This window comes from Balaenoptera musculus, chromosome 7 (genome assembly GCF_009873245.2).
Source record: "Balaenoptera musculus isolate JJ_BM4_2016_0621 chromosome 7, mBalMus1.pri.v3, whole genome shotgun sequence".
Lineage (NCBI taxonomy): Eukaryota > Metazoa > Chordata > Mammalia > Artiodactyla > Balaenopteridae > Balaenoptera > Balaenoptera musculus.
Genome location: NC_045791.1, coordinates 41,758,286 through 41,779,171, shown reverse-complemented (window position 1 = coordinate 41,779,171; position 20,886 = coordinate 41,758,286). Strand labels below are relative to the sequence as shown.

Genomic DNA, 20,886 nt, shown 5'->3' with positions numbered 1-20,886 from the left:
CTAACACCGCATTGTGATTTGGTTGTGATATGGTTGTCATAGCAATGCATAAAGTGTAGCACTGGCTGCTGTCATATTACATACTGCTGCATGGCTTTACAGCACAGTGCATTGCATACATCTGCTTGTCTGTCTATAAAGAAATATGGTACATTTCCAAGATTTTCAATTGAATTGGGCAGGCCTTATATAAGGCTGCTGTCTAAAAGTTTATGTTACTGATGTCACAGTGAAAGTTGGATCACTATCCAATTAGATACAATTATGACCCACATTCTCCCATCATTCTAGATGCAAAACTGCCATTGAGTACAATGGGAATTTTGAGTTAGGTTGATGAGAGAATATGAAATATATTCTGGTTTTATGGACAAATTTTAGAAATTTTTAGAAATATCCCTTCGGGGGAACCACGTATATTTAATCAAAAAGAATGATTCAGTACTATAGCTATGTGATTTTTTTATTTTAAAGTAAAATGAGACTATCGAAGTAAGCTAATGCTTACCTTATTTTCATACTGTGCCTTTTAGATTCCACTTACGAGCCCATGGTGCAGCTTTTGTGGCTTTAAATAGTGCATCAAGTGGCAGACATCAGTAAACAGGAATATCCCATTTCATTGATGTTGTTATATGAATTATGCCTATAACAGCTTGAAAAAAACTTTCTAATTTGTCGGTGGCTTATTGGATTTACAAAATGATAGTGTACTTGAAATAAAAATAACTAATTCTAAAACCATGAAGTGAAAGTGAATATAAATCAATTTCTGCCTGATCTAAAAATTTAAGAACAGCACAACCTTTGGTTTAATTGGCTGTAGTACATATTTGTGGTTTTTCTAATAGCAGATGTAAGGTAACTGACCTGTTCCAGCCAACCATTATGCTTTTTGTTCTGCCAGCTTTTGAAGGAGCATCACAACTGACCATAAGTAAACCTTGTATGCTTCTGTTTACACTGTCTCCATGTTCATTGCTTTACCTTTTTGCTTTTGATTGTTCTTGTATTTGCTTTCTAAACCTGAACTAAAACATGCACAGACTGGCCATTCTTGTCTTATATTTAGTATTTACTGTGACTTGTCTATAAATGCTAAACATGCTATACCGAGTTTTTTTGTTCTGTTTTGTTTTGTTTTTCCATTTGAAAATCAAACTATTAACTATGGTTGAGTTATATTCCTAATTTTATCTGGCCTAATAGGAACGAGAGAGAAGGCGACAACATATGATGCTTATGAAAGCTATGGAAGCGCGTAAAAAAGCAGAAGTAAGTGTATGTTTCTGGAAAAATATTATCTTGTCATAAATTAATATTTTTTCTTAAAACATTGGCTCTTCTAAGTATAGATTTTTTGGAGTAGGGATTGTCATGATTTACCTACTCTCATAAGCAAACCAAAGGTTAGAGATAGTAACCAAGTGTTAGAACATAAAAGAATCCATAGGATGGATTCCAATGGATGAGTTAATTTCTTGGCTGAGATTTTAATTACCTTTTTAAAATATAGTGAATGGCATTCATTTGGATAAAAGAAGCTATTTCTTACTGTGACCAGAGTTTCACAGAATTACAACATGCCTCGACAAGTCCTTTGTGTCCTAATTCAAACATCAGTCAGTTCAACCATGGACTTCTGCCCTCAAAATTACTCTTTAGCATTCTATGTGTAAAATTAGGCCTAAGTACTATCTTTGAAATAGACTTTTACCATATACTTCAGAATAAGAAAATTATTGCAATAAGTCAAAATGAACTTATATGGATGTTAATAGAAATCACTTAAACATTAAAAAATGTTACAAAGGAATGCATTCTGAATTAAAACAGTTGAATAGAGGTATGGCCATTATAACCAGGACTTTGGACTTTCAGAGACTCAGATACCCATGCTGGCTCTAAACCAACTTGCTTTAGCTCTTCAGGTTATTTCTTCTTTAAAATTGAGATAATGATTCTGGTAGGATTATAAGATTATCAAGTGGGATAAGCATTTAATAAATAATAATTAATGAAAATGAGACTATTTGGTCTAGAAGTTGAGTGCCCTATATTTCAGTTTTTTGGCCTCAGCTGTGGCTTAAACTCTCATTACAGATTTCTGATATGAAGGCACAGTATGTGTATTGTTTAGGAACCTGGACATTGTAACCAAATGATCAGGATTTGAATTCTAATTTCAGTACATTCCAGCTATATGACCTTGGGCAAGTTATTTAACCTCTCTGTGATTCAGTTTTTTCATCTGTAAAATGGAGATGATACTAATTCCTATTTCATAGGGTTTGTAGTTATGATTAAATGGGTGTGTGTCTATATGAGCGTATGTGTAAAGTTCTTGGAACAGTGCCTGGCACCACATAGTACCTACTTACTTATCACAATAAGTTACTTATTAATATATAGGTGTTTTTGTCCTTACTTGTTAATTATCCAGGACCCCTGACACCCTCTACATCTAACACAACAAGGGAATCTCTACACATGGATTTATAACCACAATCTCTGAAAAATGACAGGCAGGGAAAGAGAGAGAGGTAACAGATTCCAGGAATGGGTATGGCTGCAAACTCTGTTCCCTTCTGAACGCAAGGGTGGGAAGAGTAGGGAAGGGGATTAATTAAAATTCTAAAAGCTCGACCTAATTTTCTCCTATCTGGAGAGATGGGAACTGAGGGAATAACTCAGGGAAAAGACCTGGAAAATCCCTCAAGAGGCAAGTTCTTCCCTGCCAGGTATTCCTCTTACCGGAAGGACTGAGAAGAACCAGGGCTTGCTATTCTGATTTTTTACTCTTGGAGAGGAAAGCTAAAGAAAGGCAGAATAATGAAAATCACCCAGAGCATTATCTCCAGACGTACTACGATTTGGTAGAAGGGGACACCCAAGAGAATAGTAAGGATAAGATCATCTGAGGGAGTGAATGCTCAGGTTAAGAGGTACCCAAAAGGCCCAAAAGTCATGACCTCTCCCACTGGTTTTTTTATATTTGCTCTGTGGCCTGGGAGGAGAGTAGGAAAAGCTGCTGAAGAGAGGTGAGTAAGATCTGCATTGAGTGGAAGGTAGCAGCCACGGGATAAATGAAGATAATTCAGATGAAATCTTCTAAGAGTCTTTCAAGACCCAAGAGCATGCAAGCATGGGAAAAGGATATTCCCTTGACTAGATAGAGTGAAATCAGGTACACTGCTTCCAATAAAACTTGGAAAGGGATATGAGAAACCAGGTACAGCTCTCCCTCTTCTAGCTCCCTTCATCCTCAGAAAAAAGAAACATGAATAGCATACAAAATACTCTTCAATTTGAAGTACTTTGAAATATAAAAACAATTATCAGATAAAATGAGAAAAAACTAAAGGAAAATTAACCCACCTATATTGGAGCAATACGAGTTCGTGATAGGGCTACCCATATCAAGCATGAGTAATTAGAAAAGAAATGCAAGAAAACTATGCCAAAATATCAAACCAAAAATATGTGTGTGTACGCACGTGTGCATGCATGTATACATAAAGTAACAGCTTAAAGCATAATAACTTAAAGAACCTGTTTTCCCTGCTTTCATTCTTGCTTTCCTCAGCACACTCCCTATGCATTCTCCACAGAGTAGCTGGAGTGATCTATTCAAAAAAGAAACCAGATTATATCTGGATATCTTAACACTATCCAGTGGCTTCTCATTACAATAGTAATAAAGTCCAAATTCCTCATCATGACATATCAGACCCACATGCTCTGACCTCTGCCAACCTCTCCAACTTTACCTCATACAATTTGTACCTTATGTACTATGTTCCAGTCATTTTTGTCTTTTTATTATTTCTAAACAAAGGGTCTTTACTGTTGCTGTTCTTCCACTGAATATTCAAGTGGTTCTTATCTATTGTTCAGTCATAGGTCAAATATTAACTTATCAAAGAGGCCTTCCCAGAACAGAGTACATTATATGTTTTCTGTCTATGTAATTTTCTTTATATAATAATAATAAAATCATTTTACTTTATTCTAGGTGGTTTTCTTTGTTTAAACACTTAAGGAACTATTATTTAAAATAATACAATAACATATGTTACAAATAATCCTTTTTCAGGATGTTTGAGAGAATCCCATAGGTAAAGCTGAATTCTTTTTTTTTTTTTTTTTTAATTTATTTTATTTATTTATTTATGGCTGTGTTGGGTCTTCGTTTCTGTGCGAGGGCTTTCTCCAGTTGTGGCAAGTGGGGCCACTCTTCATCGCGGTGCGCGGGCCTCTCACTATCGCGGCCTCTCTTGTTGCGGAGCACAGGCTCCAGACGCGCAGGCTCAGTAGTTGTGGCTCACGGGCCCAGTTGCTCCGCGGCATGTGGGATCTTCCCAGACCAGGGCACGAACCCGTGTCCCCTGCATTGGCAGGCAGATTCTCAACCACTGCGCCACCAGGGAAGCCCAAAGCTGGATTCTTAAAACGTTGTTATCCTCTGATAACTATAGACCTGTGAACAGGACTAGAGAATTTTACCAGTTATTCAGATGGGTTTTTTTTTTGGCCACACCGTGCGGTATGCGGTATGTTTGAACCCTCCGACCAGGGTTCAAAGCGCGACCCCTGCATTGGGAGCCGTGGGGTCTTCTTAACCACTGGACCACCAGGGAAGTCCCCAGTTATTCAGATCTTAAATTGTGTTCCTCTATTGAATGATACCTATAGATCTTAGTAATCAACTAAGTATGTTTTTACATTTCTTAAAAGACTGTTGTGTACACAGCATTAAATTAGATGCTGCAGGAAAAGCCAAAAAATTAGAGATGCTTTTTATCCTATCAGAGAGAGAAATCTTTACAGTATAAACAGTTAAGCAGTGACTAGGCATATATTTTTACTGATAATCCAAACTTTCACCATATCTTTTACATAAACTTGCACCTCCGTGAATATTAACAAACCCTTCCTATATCTACTTGTTCATTTCTTCATTATTACTTAATGTGCATGAGATGTAACTAGAGTAATGCCAGTAATGGGCACATCTTGGCTTCATATTCTGCCTCTTATTACCTCCTAATAGCTCAACTGCAATTTTTTCTGTTATTAACTGTTAAAAGAACAAACTTTATTGTAAAGTTAAAGCCATATGATACTTAGGCAGGGCCAACTCAAAATTCTAAAATGGCCTATGTGTAACCCTTGATTCTAAACTTTAATACCTTTAGACATTTAGTTATTAAGCTGTGAAGAAAAAAATAAGATAAACAAAAATGCTGATATTATGGGTAATGTTTAAAGAATTATGAGGTTAAAAAATTAATTGCTTTCACCTTGTTAATTAAAAATCTCTTATAACATCTGAATTTATTCCAAGAAACTCCCCATAGTCATCAAAGTAAAAAGGTAACACAAACACCATTTTTATGTTTCTTTGTGTACACTACACTGATCTTACTTTTTGATTTAGTGTTAACTTATTTTTCACTAAAAACATCCCAAATTTATATTGGTTCCCTAACTTAGAAATCTAATTTCTATAGTTTTTCCTTTATATAAATCTATAATTAATAAGAATATTCAGACATATTCAGAAATTACCTTACTTATTATTATATTAATTTTAGTGTATCATCATAGTTCATAAATATTTTTATAACATAATGTAAGAAAGGATAATCTTTAGCCTCATGAATAAAAAAGGCTTATATCCTAGTATAATTCAAGTCTTACGATATATTTGTGCTCTCATTATTACTAATCACTGGAAACTTAGGTTGGTTTAAGCAGTGTGACAAGGTAGCTCAAAATCTCCTGTTTCATTTATAAAAACTTCAAACTATGTCAGTCACAAATTTATAAACACTTTACTCATATTATCTGAATAATCAACCGTAGTACTCGTAACAGAGTCTTTTGTATATCTATCCCCCCAAGGATCAATAAACAACAAAAGGTTGTTAAACATGCGTCTATTACAGAATGACTATGTCAGCACTTTAGGAGACAAAACCCTAAAATAGAAGAGAGTAGTTCAGGTTTCAGAAATCATCTAATAATTTGCAAGCATAAAAAATGTATAACCCATTCAATGATTCAAGTCATGAGAATATTTTATAATCCTATATTTATACTAATCATTACTTAGTGAAAAAAAGTAGAATTGCTCATGTAGACAGTTTTGTTTAAACAAACCCATTTTTCAGTTGAAGATATAATAAATGTACTTATATGACATACTTGTGTATTGTACTTTATATAATATACTTAATTTCAATTTTAAAATTAAATTGTCTTTAAAAGCATGTAAAATGATTTTATATTAACTATTCAGTAAAATGTTAAATGTCATACACATTTAAAAGATATATGCACAGTTTTGGAACGAATTATTATCAATGTAATTTAGATGTATTAAAATCTCTACTTACCTGACTCAAGAATTATTAACAATTTTGATTTTAATTTAGGAGACATTTGTATAGTAGTAGCTACTCTAAGAATATTTAGTGATAGTTAATCTAAAGTAAGTACAGACTTTCGTGTAATACTTTGGTGGATTTTATGAAAATGTGATAACTGGAAATTTTTACTCTTTTTAAATAGTATTTTATATTGATACCTGTAAAATACAATAAAATATAATATAAATAATATATAATTTTATTAAAAATTTAAAATATAAGGATTTCTTTTATCATGGACTCATAATTTTTTCATTTGTTTAAACTTAATTTATTATTACATTTTAAATGTAAAAATAGGCCCTTTAAAAAAAATTACCCTGATTTTTCTACTCATGCTCAATATGTGACATAAAATAGTATCACTTTTATTCTTTATATCTGTCTTCTATAAATGGCTTGTGTTATTAATCTTATTTATACTTTATTCTTCTTGCACCCTGAGGTAAATCTGTGTCTCTTAAAGAATATTTATGTCTTTGAAATTTAAGTACAGTTGCTGTGAAAAGAAATGTAACCTCCTAATTATGCCCAGAGCAAACACCTAAGAGACCCAGTAAAATCATAAAATACAGGAAACATAGGCATCTTTGCAACATGGCCTCTTAAAAATGGCCTGTTTGGCAATTTGACAAATTGTAAAACTTTATAATAACAGATCCTCCTACCACACTCATTGCTTAGTTTTTAAACTTCTGTGATTCTAAAATAGAATAAATTCATTTCATATCTTTGTTATTTTGCTGTAGATTTCTGGAAATACTTTCAGTTATGCTTTTAGAGTCCCTAAAATAATTTTTTCATGCATTTAAAATTTTCACCCTATGTATCTTAGGCTATTTAGTGTAATCTAAATTTAACACTTTTGCTATTGAAAGGTGTTGCAACTTTGAATGAAATTTAAATGACTTCTTAATTAAGATATTAGTAATATTTTGATACAGAAAATTTCATTACTATAATTAAGATGATAAAAAGATGTTTTATTGTAAATGACATATATACCAAGAATCCACATTTATTTCATAAATTTCTACATCTAGAAAACTGGGTAAGGACGGGGAAAGTTGGGAATGAAAGCCCCCAAAAATTGGAAGGAGGCATTCTAATTTGCTTGTAATTGTTTATAGTCAATCTAAAATATAGTTAAGAGCTATATTTCATAGTCATTTGTAGACACTGTAAGTTATTGCCCTGAAATTTAAACAATGTGGCATTTGTAGATTTAATCATTCAGCAAATTAATCAATGCTTAAATAATTTTTATATGCTAAGGCACACTGTATATGTCCATTAGAGACATATGATAACTATTATAGTTGGAAATAAGAACAATATTTAAACCAGTGGGAGAGGAAAATTGAACTGATACAGGCTTGAGTTGTCAGAGACAAAGATAATATTAAAAACTCTCCTGAGGGTTTCTGGCAAATTATACTGCTGGGAATTGAATAGGTCCATAAAGAGGTGAATAAGTTGGTTCCTCTGATCTCTAGAAGTTCACACTACAGTGCGAGAGATCAACTTTAAACAAATAATTGTCACTCAGTGCAATAAATGCTGTAATAAGTTATGTGGAAGCTCAAAAAAGGGAAATATTAAAACTCCTGAACTAGCTATGGGAAAAATTAAAACACAGGCTTTATTTTTGTGTAAAGGAGGAAGGGCTATGCATTCCAGTCAGAGGGGATGACAGGTACATAAATACAATGTTGTAACTAAACAGGACCTCTGGGGTTTGGGGAGGAAGGTGCAAAGAGGGGGTTAGTCAATTTTAACCTTGTGTGTATACCTCTCTTGGCTTTGCTGCTTCTCCTCCTCTTCTTCCCCCTCCTCTCCTCCCCCTTCTCCCCTTCCTCCCCTCCTCCCCCTCCTCCCCTTCCTCCTCCTCCCCCTCCTCTTCCTCCCCCTCCTCTTCCCCCTCCTCCTCATGATCATTATCATTATCATCCAAGCAGTGCCTCAAACTGGTTACACTGTTTGCTCAACACAGTTGTATCACAAAATGTGCCTAGAGTTTGGGAGATTCACTGAGAATCATGAGATACGAGACCAGAACTTCTGTGGGGCTAGATTGTGACTGTCTTTATATGCCATTTTAAATACTAGTTGATCGTTGAGGGGATCCTAGAAGCTCTGGTTCTTTGAGAGTCATTTTGTACCAAAGCCACAGGATTTGTATTAGTCCTATACAGTTCAGTAGAAGTCACTAAATAAATTAGTGAATAAATGCATTAAATTTAGAGACTCCATGTTTCCCTTAAAGTATCCCATTGAGGGAGTAGATGCTTGTCTTTAAGTAATAAAGGTCCTATGAATTTCTAAGATTTCTTGCAAACCTCCATTTTATCCTAAGATATAGATGTCACTTTTACATTCTATTCCATATTATGGCCATGCTTTTTTAATTTGAAAAATACTGCATATCACTAGGTAAAAATGATATCCAAGAATATAAGACAGCTTTACCTCATGGCATTAAATGCACTCTAACTCATTGTCTACCTATCACTGAAGGGTGTACATACCCTCATATTGCCACTAATGTGAAGTTGGCACAGTGAAAAGAGCATTAGTGTCACACAGGTCCTTTCTCTCTTTTTCAAAAGAAAAGAAATAATAACCATTTTCAACAGTTCTTAGTGAATAGCAGAGAAGTCTCAATTATTTATGATTACTATTAAAACATCATTAAGAATTCTGGGTTAGTCCTGTATAGTAGAAAAATTTACACCAGCTACTTTGAAATTTATGAGACATTTAATATGTTTTTTCTGTTAGTGATTGTAATTCATTATTCTGGTAAGTAACCAAGAAGTTTGGCTTCTCTTCTTTGGAAAAGTACTTAGAGCAACATCTCATGTGTTTAAAGATTGAAAATCCAGTATGGAAAACAAAATTGTTCTACCAATGATAATTTGATTTGAAACTCTATACTGCATTGTGGGAACGTTACATGTTAATTGTGTATATTTTATGTCATTAGAGCCTCAGAACCTGCTTTTAGTTTATAATTGATAAGATTAATTTTAGAACTTTTTGGTGTCAATAATTTCTTAATATAGCTTTTTTATCATTTTCCTCCCAAATGTCTGCGTGAATCAGTAACCCAGAAATTTAGAAGCAGTGTAAAAATGAGCAGTTATTTGAGCATATCATATAAAAAAGTCCTCATGATGACATGATCTCTGGTTCTGTATCACAATATTCAACAACTACTCAACACGCAACCTACACTCCAGTCATGAAACTACTAGCAATTTCTCAAATACATCGTGCTTTCTCAGCTCTTGGCTGGGAATGTATTACTTCTCCACTCCTCTCTGTCTCCCCCTTGGCATGCCCTGCCACAGCAGTCAGCGTGCTGTCTAACCAGTGATAATTGAAATGAAGGAATTGAAGTGAAGGAATTAAGATGTCCAGTTATAAAATAAATAAGTCATGGGGATGTAATGTACAGCATAAGGAATATAGTCATTAATACTGTAATAACTCTGTATGGTGACATGGTAACTAGACTTGATTATGGCAATCATTTCAGAATGTATAAAAATATCGAATCACTGTGTAGTACACCTAAAACCAATATAATATTGTAAGTCAGTTATACTTCAGTTTAAAAAGAGAATTGTATTTGATGTATGACGATAAAGTAATGACACCAGTATTATATAGAAAGTCACTTCTTCCAAAAGAATGCCATACTCTACAACAGAGAAACAGGATGATTATTTCCATATTGTTGCCATTACCCAAAATAATTTTAAAGCTTTTGGAATTGCCTTCAAAACCCATTTTACATTACTTTAAATGTTGTTTAGAGTGGTAAATAATATTTTTATTTCATCATAGGTGCACGTCTTAAGACTAGCTAATTCACTTTGAAAGAACTGCTTTTGCAGATTCAAACATGTTGCTTCCATTTTCATGCTGTAAATCTTTTCTTGCTTCCTTGAGCTACACAAAAATTTTTGTTAATACTAGTTAACTTTTTTTTTATGAATATTTACTTGCCCATGTGCATTTTATATACCTGCTTTTATTAGTAAGTATTTTATTCTCATATTATAACCTGGGAAATGATTGAATAAATTTTGAATAATGAAATAATCTAGATTGAAACTAATATTGATATTTTGTATATGTATGTATATATACATATAGTCATAAGATTATTTTGAAACTCAAAAGGTGAAAACGCTGAAAAGCAAAATACGTCATTGTTTCTATGTAATTCCAAGTCTATTCCTAAACATCCTAAGAGAATTTTGTTCATGGAAATAACACTTTGATTACTTTTTAAATTTTAACTGGAGGTTTTTTAAACACAGATAATGATTAAAGAGAATATGTGGACATGGTTTTCTTTTTAAGGAAAAAGAACGGTTAAAGCAAGAAAAACGTGATGAGAAAAGATTAAATAAAGAACGTAAACTAGAGCAACGAAGATTAGAATTAGAAATGGCAAAGGAACTAAAGAAGCCTAATGAAGACATGTGCTTAGCAGACCAAAAGGTAATTTATCATGTAAACCATTTCATTAATAAATTTAATTTTTTCTGTGTTCTCACCTGATTCCTTTGCCAGAGCTGCCATTATGAAAGCCTTGTGTTTTTAGCTGGAGCAGTGGATTTCCAAGTCTAGGTCAATCTGTCTCTCCTGTATGGCCACGAGTAAACCTCTCCAGAGCCCTGTGCTGATAATGGCGGTTCTTAATATACAAATGGAGCACTGCAAACCTTTTTAATTTAAGTAGAAATACTGCAGAAATCTACAAAAATGAATTATAGAAATAGATAGGATTTCTGTGTTTCATTTGGTCCTTCCCAGGCATTTAGTTACAGAAAGATCTAACTCCTCCCTCATGCCTCCATGGATATTTAAATAAATTAGGATTTATCATCTATAACCTCCTTCAATGCTTTAGTGGTGGTAGCTAACTATTGAGTGTGTTTAGTACATGCCAGGCCCTATGCTAAGTGCTTTAAATGAATTTTCTCATTTAATCCTCACCACAATCCTATAGGACTGGTATTTATGCCCATTTACAGATGAGAAAACTTGAGACACAGAGAGGTTAAGGAACTTGCTCAAGATTATACAGCTCATAAGTGACAACTTGGATGCAGTCCCCAGTTTTTTAAACTCCAGAGCCCATACTGTTTATGATCCTGAAAGCCAAGAAATGTGTCCAAGCAGAGTACCTCATGTGTGTTTTCTCTTCCATCATGCTTCACACATTTATAATGTTGCTAAAATACAGAAAAGTAGCAACTTGGAAAGAGCAAAATCACCGTGATAACTGGCATGATTTCACATACTTATGAATAGAAATCAATTATGTTTGGCTATAGTTAAGAAGATAGTATTCCTAGAAAATTATACAATAATGCATATCATATCTATAATACTGTCTCAGTAATAGAATACTATACTTGGTCAATAGCATCTATATTTACTTACATGCCATATAATATACATATAGTGCTTGTCTCTTGATTATGCAAGCTCTTTTCTAAAGTGCTTAAAGCAAACTTTTAGTACCCAAGTGGAAAATTTAATGAGACTAATATTCTATTTATTTACCTAGCATAAATGCTTCTAAATAACAATGAAAGTATACATTCTAGTTTTAGTCAATTGGATGTTTAAAATTTCCTAAGCATAGAATGGGTACAGTGGTTAGTCAACACATTTAATAAGCTCCTGGTGAGCAATTTTTTAAATCCTAAGTGAGCTTTATTTTCTTGCTAATCCTAAATGATCTTTTTTTAATCCTAAATTGTCCTAAGTGATCTTTTATTTTCATTTAAATCCATATGCACTATATCAAATATTTGTAAGTCCATTTTAAGCCTTACTTTCGTTAGCTTTGTTATATAAATTTTTAGAATCATATGGAAATGTGTATGTCTGATCTGATTCAGGAAAAAAGAAGACTCAGAATTAAATGGTTTTCATATGTAACAAAAGATTTGTATGATATCAGCAATTGTCCATAATTCTGTGTTTCCGCACACTATTAGTAGAAAAAGTCTTTGGTTAGTTATTGCAGCAAGCGCAGAGTGGAGGAAACATTTTTGAACAAGGACAAATTTAGATAAATCGAAATATTTACAAGCCACATTTTTCTCAATCAGAATTGAAAGTCCTATTATTGAATCCCGTTCATGGACAAAAATGTTTTTAATTTAGGTTACTTATTTATTTAACTTTTAAAATGTCCATAACAACTGATAATATAATTTAGTCATTAAAATGTTAATATGTGAGCATATTTGAGAAATAGCAAGAGAGCTCTCTAATTTTAACACTGAAATTCAATGTTTCGCTATATACGGGAAACCTAAAGACTGATAGTTGCAGCATTACTGGGTTCTTGATAGGGTCATGGGTTCTGGTCAGTCATTAGCCAAAGATGGTACTCTCTCCAACCATACAGCACACAGATGCACACTGTTAACTTCTGAGCTCCCAAAAGAGTGTGAATTATAAGTCAGTCTACATCAGTAGAAGAAACTATTGCACGTGCCCTACTAAGTATGTCCATGTTAAAGTACTTTTGAGATGTTTATTTCTTATGTTACCTGATTTTTGTTCCAGTTGTATAACCTGTGTTTTATCAATACGTAAGTTAAAATTAGTGTTCTCTTTTGCAGAGATCTAAGTTCATGTTGAGTTCAACCAAAATTTATTAGTGGTTACTTGTGTTCAGGATTCTATGCTTAGTACCATGAGGTTATAGAAATGCCCCCAGGGAATTTACAATCCAGAGGGAAAACCACTGGTATAATGCAAGAGAAAAATAGCAATTTACTTTACTTCAGGAGATATAAAATCATGGCTTTTTGAATTACTTTTTCTCTCTTTTCTTTTCAGCCTTTGCCAGAGTTGCCTCGTATTCCAGGACTTGTTCTCTCTGGAAGTACATTTTCAGACTGTCTCATGGTGGTGCAGTTCTTACGAAACTTTGGTAAAGTTTTGGGCTTCGATGTGAATATTGATGTTCCAAGCCTGAGTGTTCTTCAAGAGGGATTGCTAAATATAGGGGACAGCATGGGTGAAGTACAAGACTTGCTCGTGAGGCTCCTCTCAGCTGCTGTATGTGATCCAGGTCTAATTACAGGATACAAGGTAAAAAAAAACCAAAATATAATTTTTTAAATTTGTACTATCAGTGCATTGATACTCTCAGTGCTGGCTTTAGTGTATTAGCAGAAGACTGTATAGACAGATCCAATTTTTTCTACATAACTTCTTACAAAGTTAAAGGTAGATTGGTACAATTGGTGCAAACTTAGAAAAACCTGGTTCATAAAGCCTAAGGAATGTAAATCATTACCAAATTACTTTTTTTCCCTCTAGCTTTTGGCAAAAAGCAATCTGATTTAAGGAAATACCTAAGTGATATTCAGCAAAACAGAGAATTCTTAATTCATAAAGCAATTAACTTATGTGTGCCTTCTGAAATTATACTGTGTTCTCTCTGAAACACTGTGAATAACCGAGGCTAATCAAGGCCCCTACAGACCAGCATGTTAAGATACTGTACTGCTAAGTGGATACGCAATAAGTCAAATTTATCTTAATTCCAATTAAGATACACATTTCAGTCAGCTTTGCTCTAGATAATGTAGAGAGACTCTTCCAGATGCACCTGTTACTTTTTTTTCCATCTCCCTATTCATTCAGCATACTAGGCAATAAAATCCATGACACCGTCGAGCAAGAAAACACATTGATAGTACTTTTCAACCTCTCCCCCACTACTACTGGTAGAGCCTGGAAAAGCTTGGGATAGTGTCTGTAGTCAAAGAAGGTATGGTGAGACCATTTTTAGCCACAAGTTTACATACTCTTCTCCCCACCGAACTTTTTAACCAAGGGTTTGAAGAAGGAATAGAAAAATTACAAGTACTTGAAAACTTGTCTATCATCTGTTGACTAAATGATGTTGAACGTCATGTTTTATCGCCACTTCATAAAAAATGTGAATAAAGCCCTTGTCAGTAATACCTAAATCATATAATACCAATATTTAAAAGTCTTATTGTTTATATCTTATGAGTCGTTGTGGTCAATACTGATAAAAATGCCAACCTTTTATAGGCCAAAACAGCTCTTGGAGAACATTTGCTGAATGTTGGTGTGAATCGAGACAATGTTTCCGAGATTTTGCAGATTTTTATGGAGGCACACTGTGGACAAACTGAGCTTACTGAAAGCCTGAAGACCAAAGCTTTTCAGGCTCACACTCCAGCACAGAAAGCCTCAGTTCTGGCTTTCCTGATCAATGAACTGGCGTGCAGCAAGAGTGTGGTGAGGTAAGCATATGCCCAGACATTTCTGGTGATTCTTTTCTGTTTTGAATTTGTCTGGTCACAAAGTAATGCAAATTGCTTATAGAAAATTTTGAAGTTACAGACTACCACAAAGAAAAAGATTAAAATTACACTAATCTCACCATTCAGAGATGACTACTGCTAATAATGTTTCAATGTATTTCTTTGCGGTCTATTCGAAAAGAAATTTTGAATCATACCGTGTATAGTCTTTGTAACCTATTTTGTTTATTTGGTAATTTTGTTATTTATTTGTATACTGAAGTGTAAACAGTTTTTTCTTGCTATGGCTCCAGAATCCAGCACAGTTGCAGAAACCTAGAATTTTTCTTTTATCTTTTGATGATAAATGACTACCTGATTTTCCTTAGTAGCTGCCATTTGTAGAATCATCTACCTACTTTTTATCATGTGCTGATACAATCTTAATATTGTTTATTTATTGTGTATTAATTTGCACTTAAAAAAAAAAGTACTTAATCTCATTTCAGAGTCAAAGTAAGTCCTCCACTATAGTATTTGAAGATTTGGTGAACAAATTCCATGTTCATCTTGTTCTTACTATTCATTATTTTACAGATTTTAATTATGTAACTTTTATTCCTTTACCTTTCAAGGAAAATAATCAATCCAAACATTTCAGAGCCATGCATTTCTACCATTGCTGGGCATCTTTAAGTTTTCTATACATCTCTTAGCTATGTATTAATATAATTTTTCATTTGTTTTTGCTATTCATTGGCAATCATCATTTGTACTTACCCCAAAACTGCATCATTTTGCTTACCAAATTAATGTATTGCATAATGGATTAATATATGTCTTCTAATAAACTTTTGCATTGGCAGTGAAATCGACAAGAACATTGATTACATGTCAAATTTGAGGAGAGATAAATGGGTGGTAGAAGGTAAACTCCGCAAGTAAGTCATGTTTTATTAAAACTAATATACTGTTTTCCTTTTTTGCAAGTTTCTGAATAAAACATACAAATTGCAAAGGTAGAATTTAAACTTTATTTTGTCTAAGAATTAGAAAAGGTAAAGCTTAATTAAGCTGAGATATGAAACTAATAAAACTCAGTGCCAGAATTTTCAGTAGACAAAAGATATAATGAGATTCACTGAGCTCATATGCTTCAAACTTAGAAGAAAGTCAATTTATCTTTTTTCTTTCAAAGAAGTCAAGCAATCACATATTCTAAGGTTGTTGTTGCTATCAGGTTACTTTTGTCATAAATAGAATCTGTTTGGAACTACTACTTTTTTCCTTAATTGCTTTCTAATTAAAATTTGCTTTTACAGAGAGCCTAACATATCCAAATGTATTCAGCATTAAAACTTAATTAGCTTCCTGCTAGGAAATATAATGCTGAAATTATTCAACTTCTGTGTTAATAGGATAGTTTCTTCGCAGTAACTTGAATTGAAATTTTTTCAGTCAGATAGTATAGGATCAGATCTTATCACTTGGCCATTCCTGAGTTAATCTTCTCAGTTTTCTGGTTTTTTAAAAAATGTATTCTAATTCCAAAGAGATAGCCAGAATAATTCTTGAATGTTAATATATTTTGTAATTTCTGGGAACATATTTCTTAAGTTTCCTTCATTCTAATTTTTATTGTCATTCATTTATTGATTACTGTGAGAGAAATACCATAAGGTATTTTTGCTTACAACTCATAGTATGCTCTTCAAAAAGTATAAGAAGAAGCCTTTTCTTCCATATCATCATTTTTTTCATACTTAAAGGCTCAGAATCATTCATGCTAAGAAAACAGGCAAAAGAGACACTTCAGGTGCCATTGATCTTGGAGAAGAACAGCATCCATTGGGCACACCCACTCCAGGACGCAAACGAAGAAGGAAGGGAGGAGATAGTGATTATGATGATGATGACGATGATGATAGTGATGACCAAGCTGATGAAGATGATGAGGATGAAGAAGATAAAGAAGACAAAAAAGGAAAGAAGACTGAGATCTGTGAAGATGAGGTAATCAAATTCAGGTTGATTTTAATACTTAACTAATATTACATAACATATTGAAAATAACACAGAATTTGAAGTCAAATAGATTTGGGTTTGAATTTCGTTGTGACGCTTGACTCAGTTTCTTCATCTGAAAACTGAATATTATAAAATTCACCTCAAAGTTTTTTGTGATGGTTAGGTAAATATTGAGTAGAATGCAATGCCTTCTATACATAGAGGGCATTTACATTGAATAAAAGAAGTTAAAATTTTCTGTTTATATAATGAGAGTTCTCCAGAGAACTATTCAGATTCTTAATTTTAGGTATCCTTTTTCATTCTATTAACATGCTATCTTACATTTATTTTGTACAATACTTCATGCCTTAAAAGTGTTGTCAGGTTTAACGAAACTGATGTATTTCTCAAAGCCCAGTTTATTAAGTGCCTAGCTCTAGGCTTTTTTTCTTTTCTTTTTTTTTTTTTTTAGCTCTAGGCATTTTTGATCAAAGTCCCCTCTCAATTTTCAGTCTCACTGAGGAAGATTTACAGTAAGAAAATGTAATGTGTTAAGTGTTAACTGCTTTGATAGCGGTATTTACAATGTACTAGGCAGGTACGAAGGAAGGACGTTGAACCTTTCTGAGGAATAAATTTTCACAAAGGCTTTCTGGACTCATTAGCTGAGGCTACAAGTTGGGCTAAATGTTAACCTAGAGAAGAATCCAGGAATCCATGGAAGAATCTTCCAAGCAGAGAGAATAGCATGAGCGAGGGCGCAGAAGACTTGAAACCACAATGTGCTTTAAGGGACTTACAAGTGCTCTAGTGTTACTGGACAGCTTCACATGCCACAACTGTGAACTCAGATTTTATAGTTTTGTGTAATAGGAAGCCACTGAAGGTTTATAAGTGAGGGAATGACATGGTCACACTTGATTTTTTCATTGGCTCACTATGGCAGCTCTGTGGAAGATAGAAATAGGTTTGAATAGAGCAAGGTCAGAGGTAGGACGATCAGTCAGGAGATATTGCAGTAGTTTAGGTGAATTGTGAGGGGTCTGAAACTGGACTAAAGGAAGGAAAGGATTCAATAAATATTCAGGAGGGAAAATGAGTAGTATTTGAAGATGGACTGTGTAGGTGGATGGAGGGAGAGGTAGGCTTGATTCCAGCTATCTGGCTTGGGGACTGCTTGCTCTGCTATTGTTGCCATTAACTGAGACAGAGAAATCAGAAGGAGCAGAGGAGATAGATGACAGGGGAGGAGGGGAATATGGAACAGATAACTGAAGACAGGAAATGATGGTAGGTTTATTTTGCACATGTTGAGCTTGAGGTGCCTGTTTAGAAGCTCAGCAGTCAGTTGGATTTAAGAATCTAAAGTCTGGAGAAGAGTTCAGTCTTGAAAGTGTAGATCTGGAAGTTATTAGCACATAGACAATAGTTTAAAATAATGAGTTGGATAAGTTTGCACAGGGGGATTGGTTTATTAATTAGAGTAGTGGACTGAGGTTGGAACCCCAGGGAATGTCAATATTTAAGAAGAGCCCACAAGGCTTCTTGTTGAAGAAGGAACAAAGAGGTAGAAAATTTCTGTAGTGGGTCAGGGATTTCCAATACCAAGACCACCTCCAGAGTCAGAGTGATTCACTTGGATGACTCACAGAACTCAGCATCTAGTCATGCCATGGCTATGAGTTATTACAGCAAAAGGAAACAAAGCAAAACCAGCAAAGAGAAAAGGCATATGGGCCAAAGTCCAGAGGAAACCAGGCCCAGCTTTCAAGAGTCTTTTCCCAGTGGAGTCACACAGGATGGGCCTAATTCTCCCAGCAGTGAATTGTGACAATCTGTGAAATGCTGTGTTCTAAGGAAGCTCATTAGAAACGCTGTGCCCAGAGTTTTTTATTCAGGGCTGGCCACATAGGCACCCTCCGCATAGCGTGTGCCAAAATTCCAGATTCCCAAAAGAAAAGTAGGTGTTCAGTATAAGCCACATTGTTAGCACAGTTTAGGTCCAGCGAGCTATTCTTATCAGTTAGGGTGGGGGAACCCCCCAAAATTCAAGTTCCCAGACACTAGCCAAGGGCCAACTTTGTAAGCCGACCCTTCAAGGGCCTACAACGTTAACTCTCTTCTACACATGTAATAATAATAAAAATCAAGAAACTTGAACATTTTTAAAAGGAGGGAGTGATAAACAGTGTTAAGGGAGCGGGAGCCTAGTGTGATGAGGACTGAAAGTGTTCGTCGTATTTGGCAACACAGAGGTCATGGTAACCAACGCCAGCACCGTTTCATTGGAAGGGTGAGAGCACAACAAGCCAGGCTATGATTGACTGAAAACAATAGAAAGTGAGAAAGTAAACTTAACTGTTTCAAGCATTATGCCTCAAAAGGAAGGGTAGTTCCTAGAGGCGAACAAAGACCAAGGATTTTTTCAGATGCGGAAGGTTTGAGATGATTTTTGGTTGAAGGGAAAGAGCCAATTAAATAAGAGAGGGGCACTGAAGATTAAAGAGATGAAGAGAATAATTAATGGTATAAGGTCTCTAAAAATATAGGAGGGGATTCAATTAAGGTAAAGAGGGGGGCTAGCTTTGAAGAGCAGGCTAAAGGGGAAGAAGGCAAGGTCACAGAGGTAGGGGTGTGTGTGTGTGTGTGTGTGTGTGTGTGTTTAAGGGAAGCTACCATAAGCCATGGAAATGGACATATATTAACGGGAGATAAAGGTTGATGTTTACCTTTTACCAGAAAAGAATGCTAGAAATATTGATAGGGTTGCAGAATGGCATTCAAAAAACAATATACAGCCAACTATTCCTTCTGCCCTTGATGCCAGGAGTATTTAGCCAAGGAAGTCTAGATAGAACTCTTTTCCTTTCTTGTATCAACTCAGTACTGCTGGAGAAATAAAGAAAGAAGACTTAGAGAGATGAATTATTGATGGAATGTGTGAAAATAATATCTAATCAAGACCAATGACAAATTACTGAATCAAATTTTTTACTAAATCTGGATAATAATATAATTTATAAGATCATGTGCTATACAATTCTCATAAGTAAAAATAGCATAAATACAAAATGTTTTCAAAAAATCCACCCCCCATGTTATATTTTAAACCAGAATGATAAAAATCGTTAGAGTGGGCTTTACTTCTTTTAAGAGTACCAGGCTGAAAAGGAGACTACATTGAGATTCCTTGCAGAAATTACTTCATAATGTTGTATTTCTGAAACCACTTGATCAAATACTTTCATGCTGTGACAAATAATGTGAAGGGTATATAATTTGGGTATCAGAATTGTAATTACCCAAAGATACTATTTATAACCAATCTGCTTCATTTGGCAAGTAGAGCTGTTTCCATAGCAGGAATTAAACTTTTCTGACCAATACTAATCACCTTTTTATAGAATTAGCATCCCCTTTCAGCACTTAATATTATAAATTGTTTTAAGATGTTAACTCTCATAAATTTGACAGCCTGTGTTGGGACTTCAGTATCTTCTACTGGGTGGTCATCCCACTAAATTGGAATTTATTTACAGAAATTATGTGTTTCACCTGGCCTTTTTCACATGGAGAATTAACAAACTATGCATTTTTTTTTCTTTAAGGGAGATAAAGACTGTTAAAAATCAGTACTAATGATTTAAACATCATTTTTAGTATTTTAAGACCGGATGTGTCATTTAAAGTAGTCATTTTTATTTTTTATGAATGTTGAATTACAGAGTTAATTAGAGTGATCAAAATCCTGGCAAATGTGTATCTTGTTATTAATGTGAGAAAACAGTTGAAAAACATTTGAAAATAATGAATATTTTAGGACGTAAGAAACCAAATTAGCATTCCCTTTAAATTATTTGAGAGTTTTTCTTTCTCATGAAGAAGGGGTAACCACTTATCAATTTCCTAATAAAATTAAAGGTTAACTATTTAATGAACCTTATTGATAAGATTATCCTCTGAAAATAGGTCTGGCCTCTTGATTAAAGTATAGGTAGAGTGTCAGTAGCTATACTCCTTAAAGGACTAATTGCAGGAGCCTTTCCATTGAGACCCATGTGATCCCTTTCAATTAGAAGATACTGCCCTGAGACTAAGTCACAGCCCTCTGTCTCAGG

The 20,886-nt window shown here is 34.2% G+C and overlaps 1 protein-coding gene across 1 annotated transcript in view; it reads left to right on the top strand.

Moving 5' to 3' along the window:
* BAZ2B (bromodomain adjacent to zinc finger domain 2B) overlaps positions 1–20,886 on the top strand; it is a 291,809-nt gene that overhangs the window by 227,865 nt on the left and 43,058 nt on the right. The window contains 6 exon segments of the mRNA XM_036858503.1: positions 1,210–1,275; positions 10,809–10,949; positions 13,314–13,568; positions 14,544–14,758; positions 15,625–15,699; positions 16,528–16,771. Coding sequence (XP_036714398.1) covers positions 1,210–1,275; positions 10,809–10,949; positions 13,314–13,568; positions 14,544–14,758; positions 15,625–15,699; positions 16,528–16,771 — 996 coding nt within the window.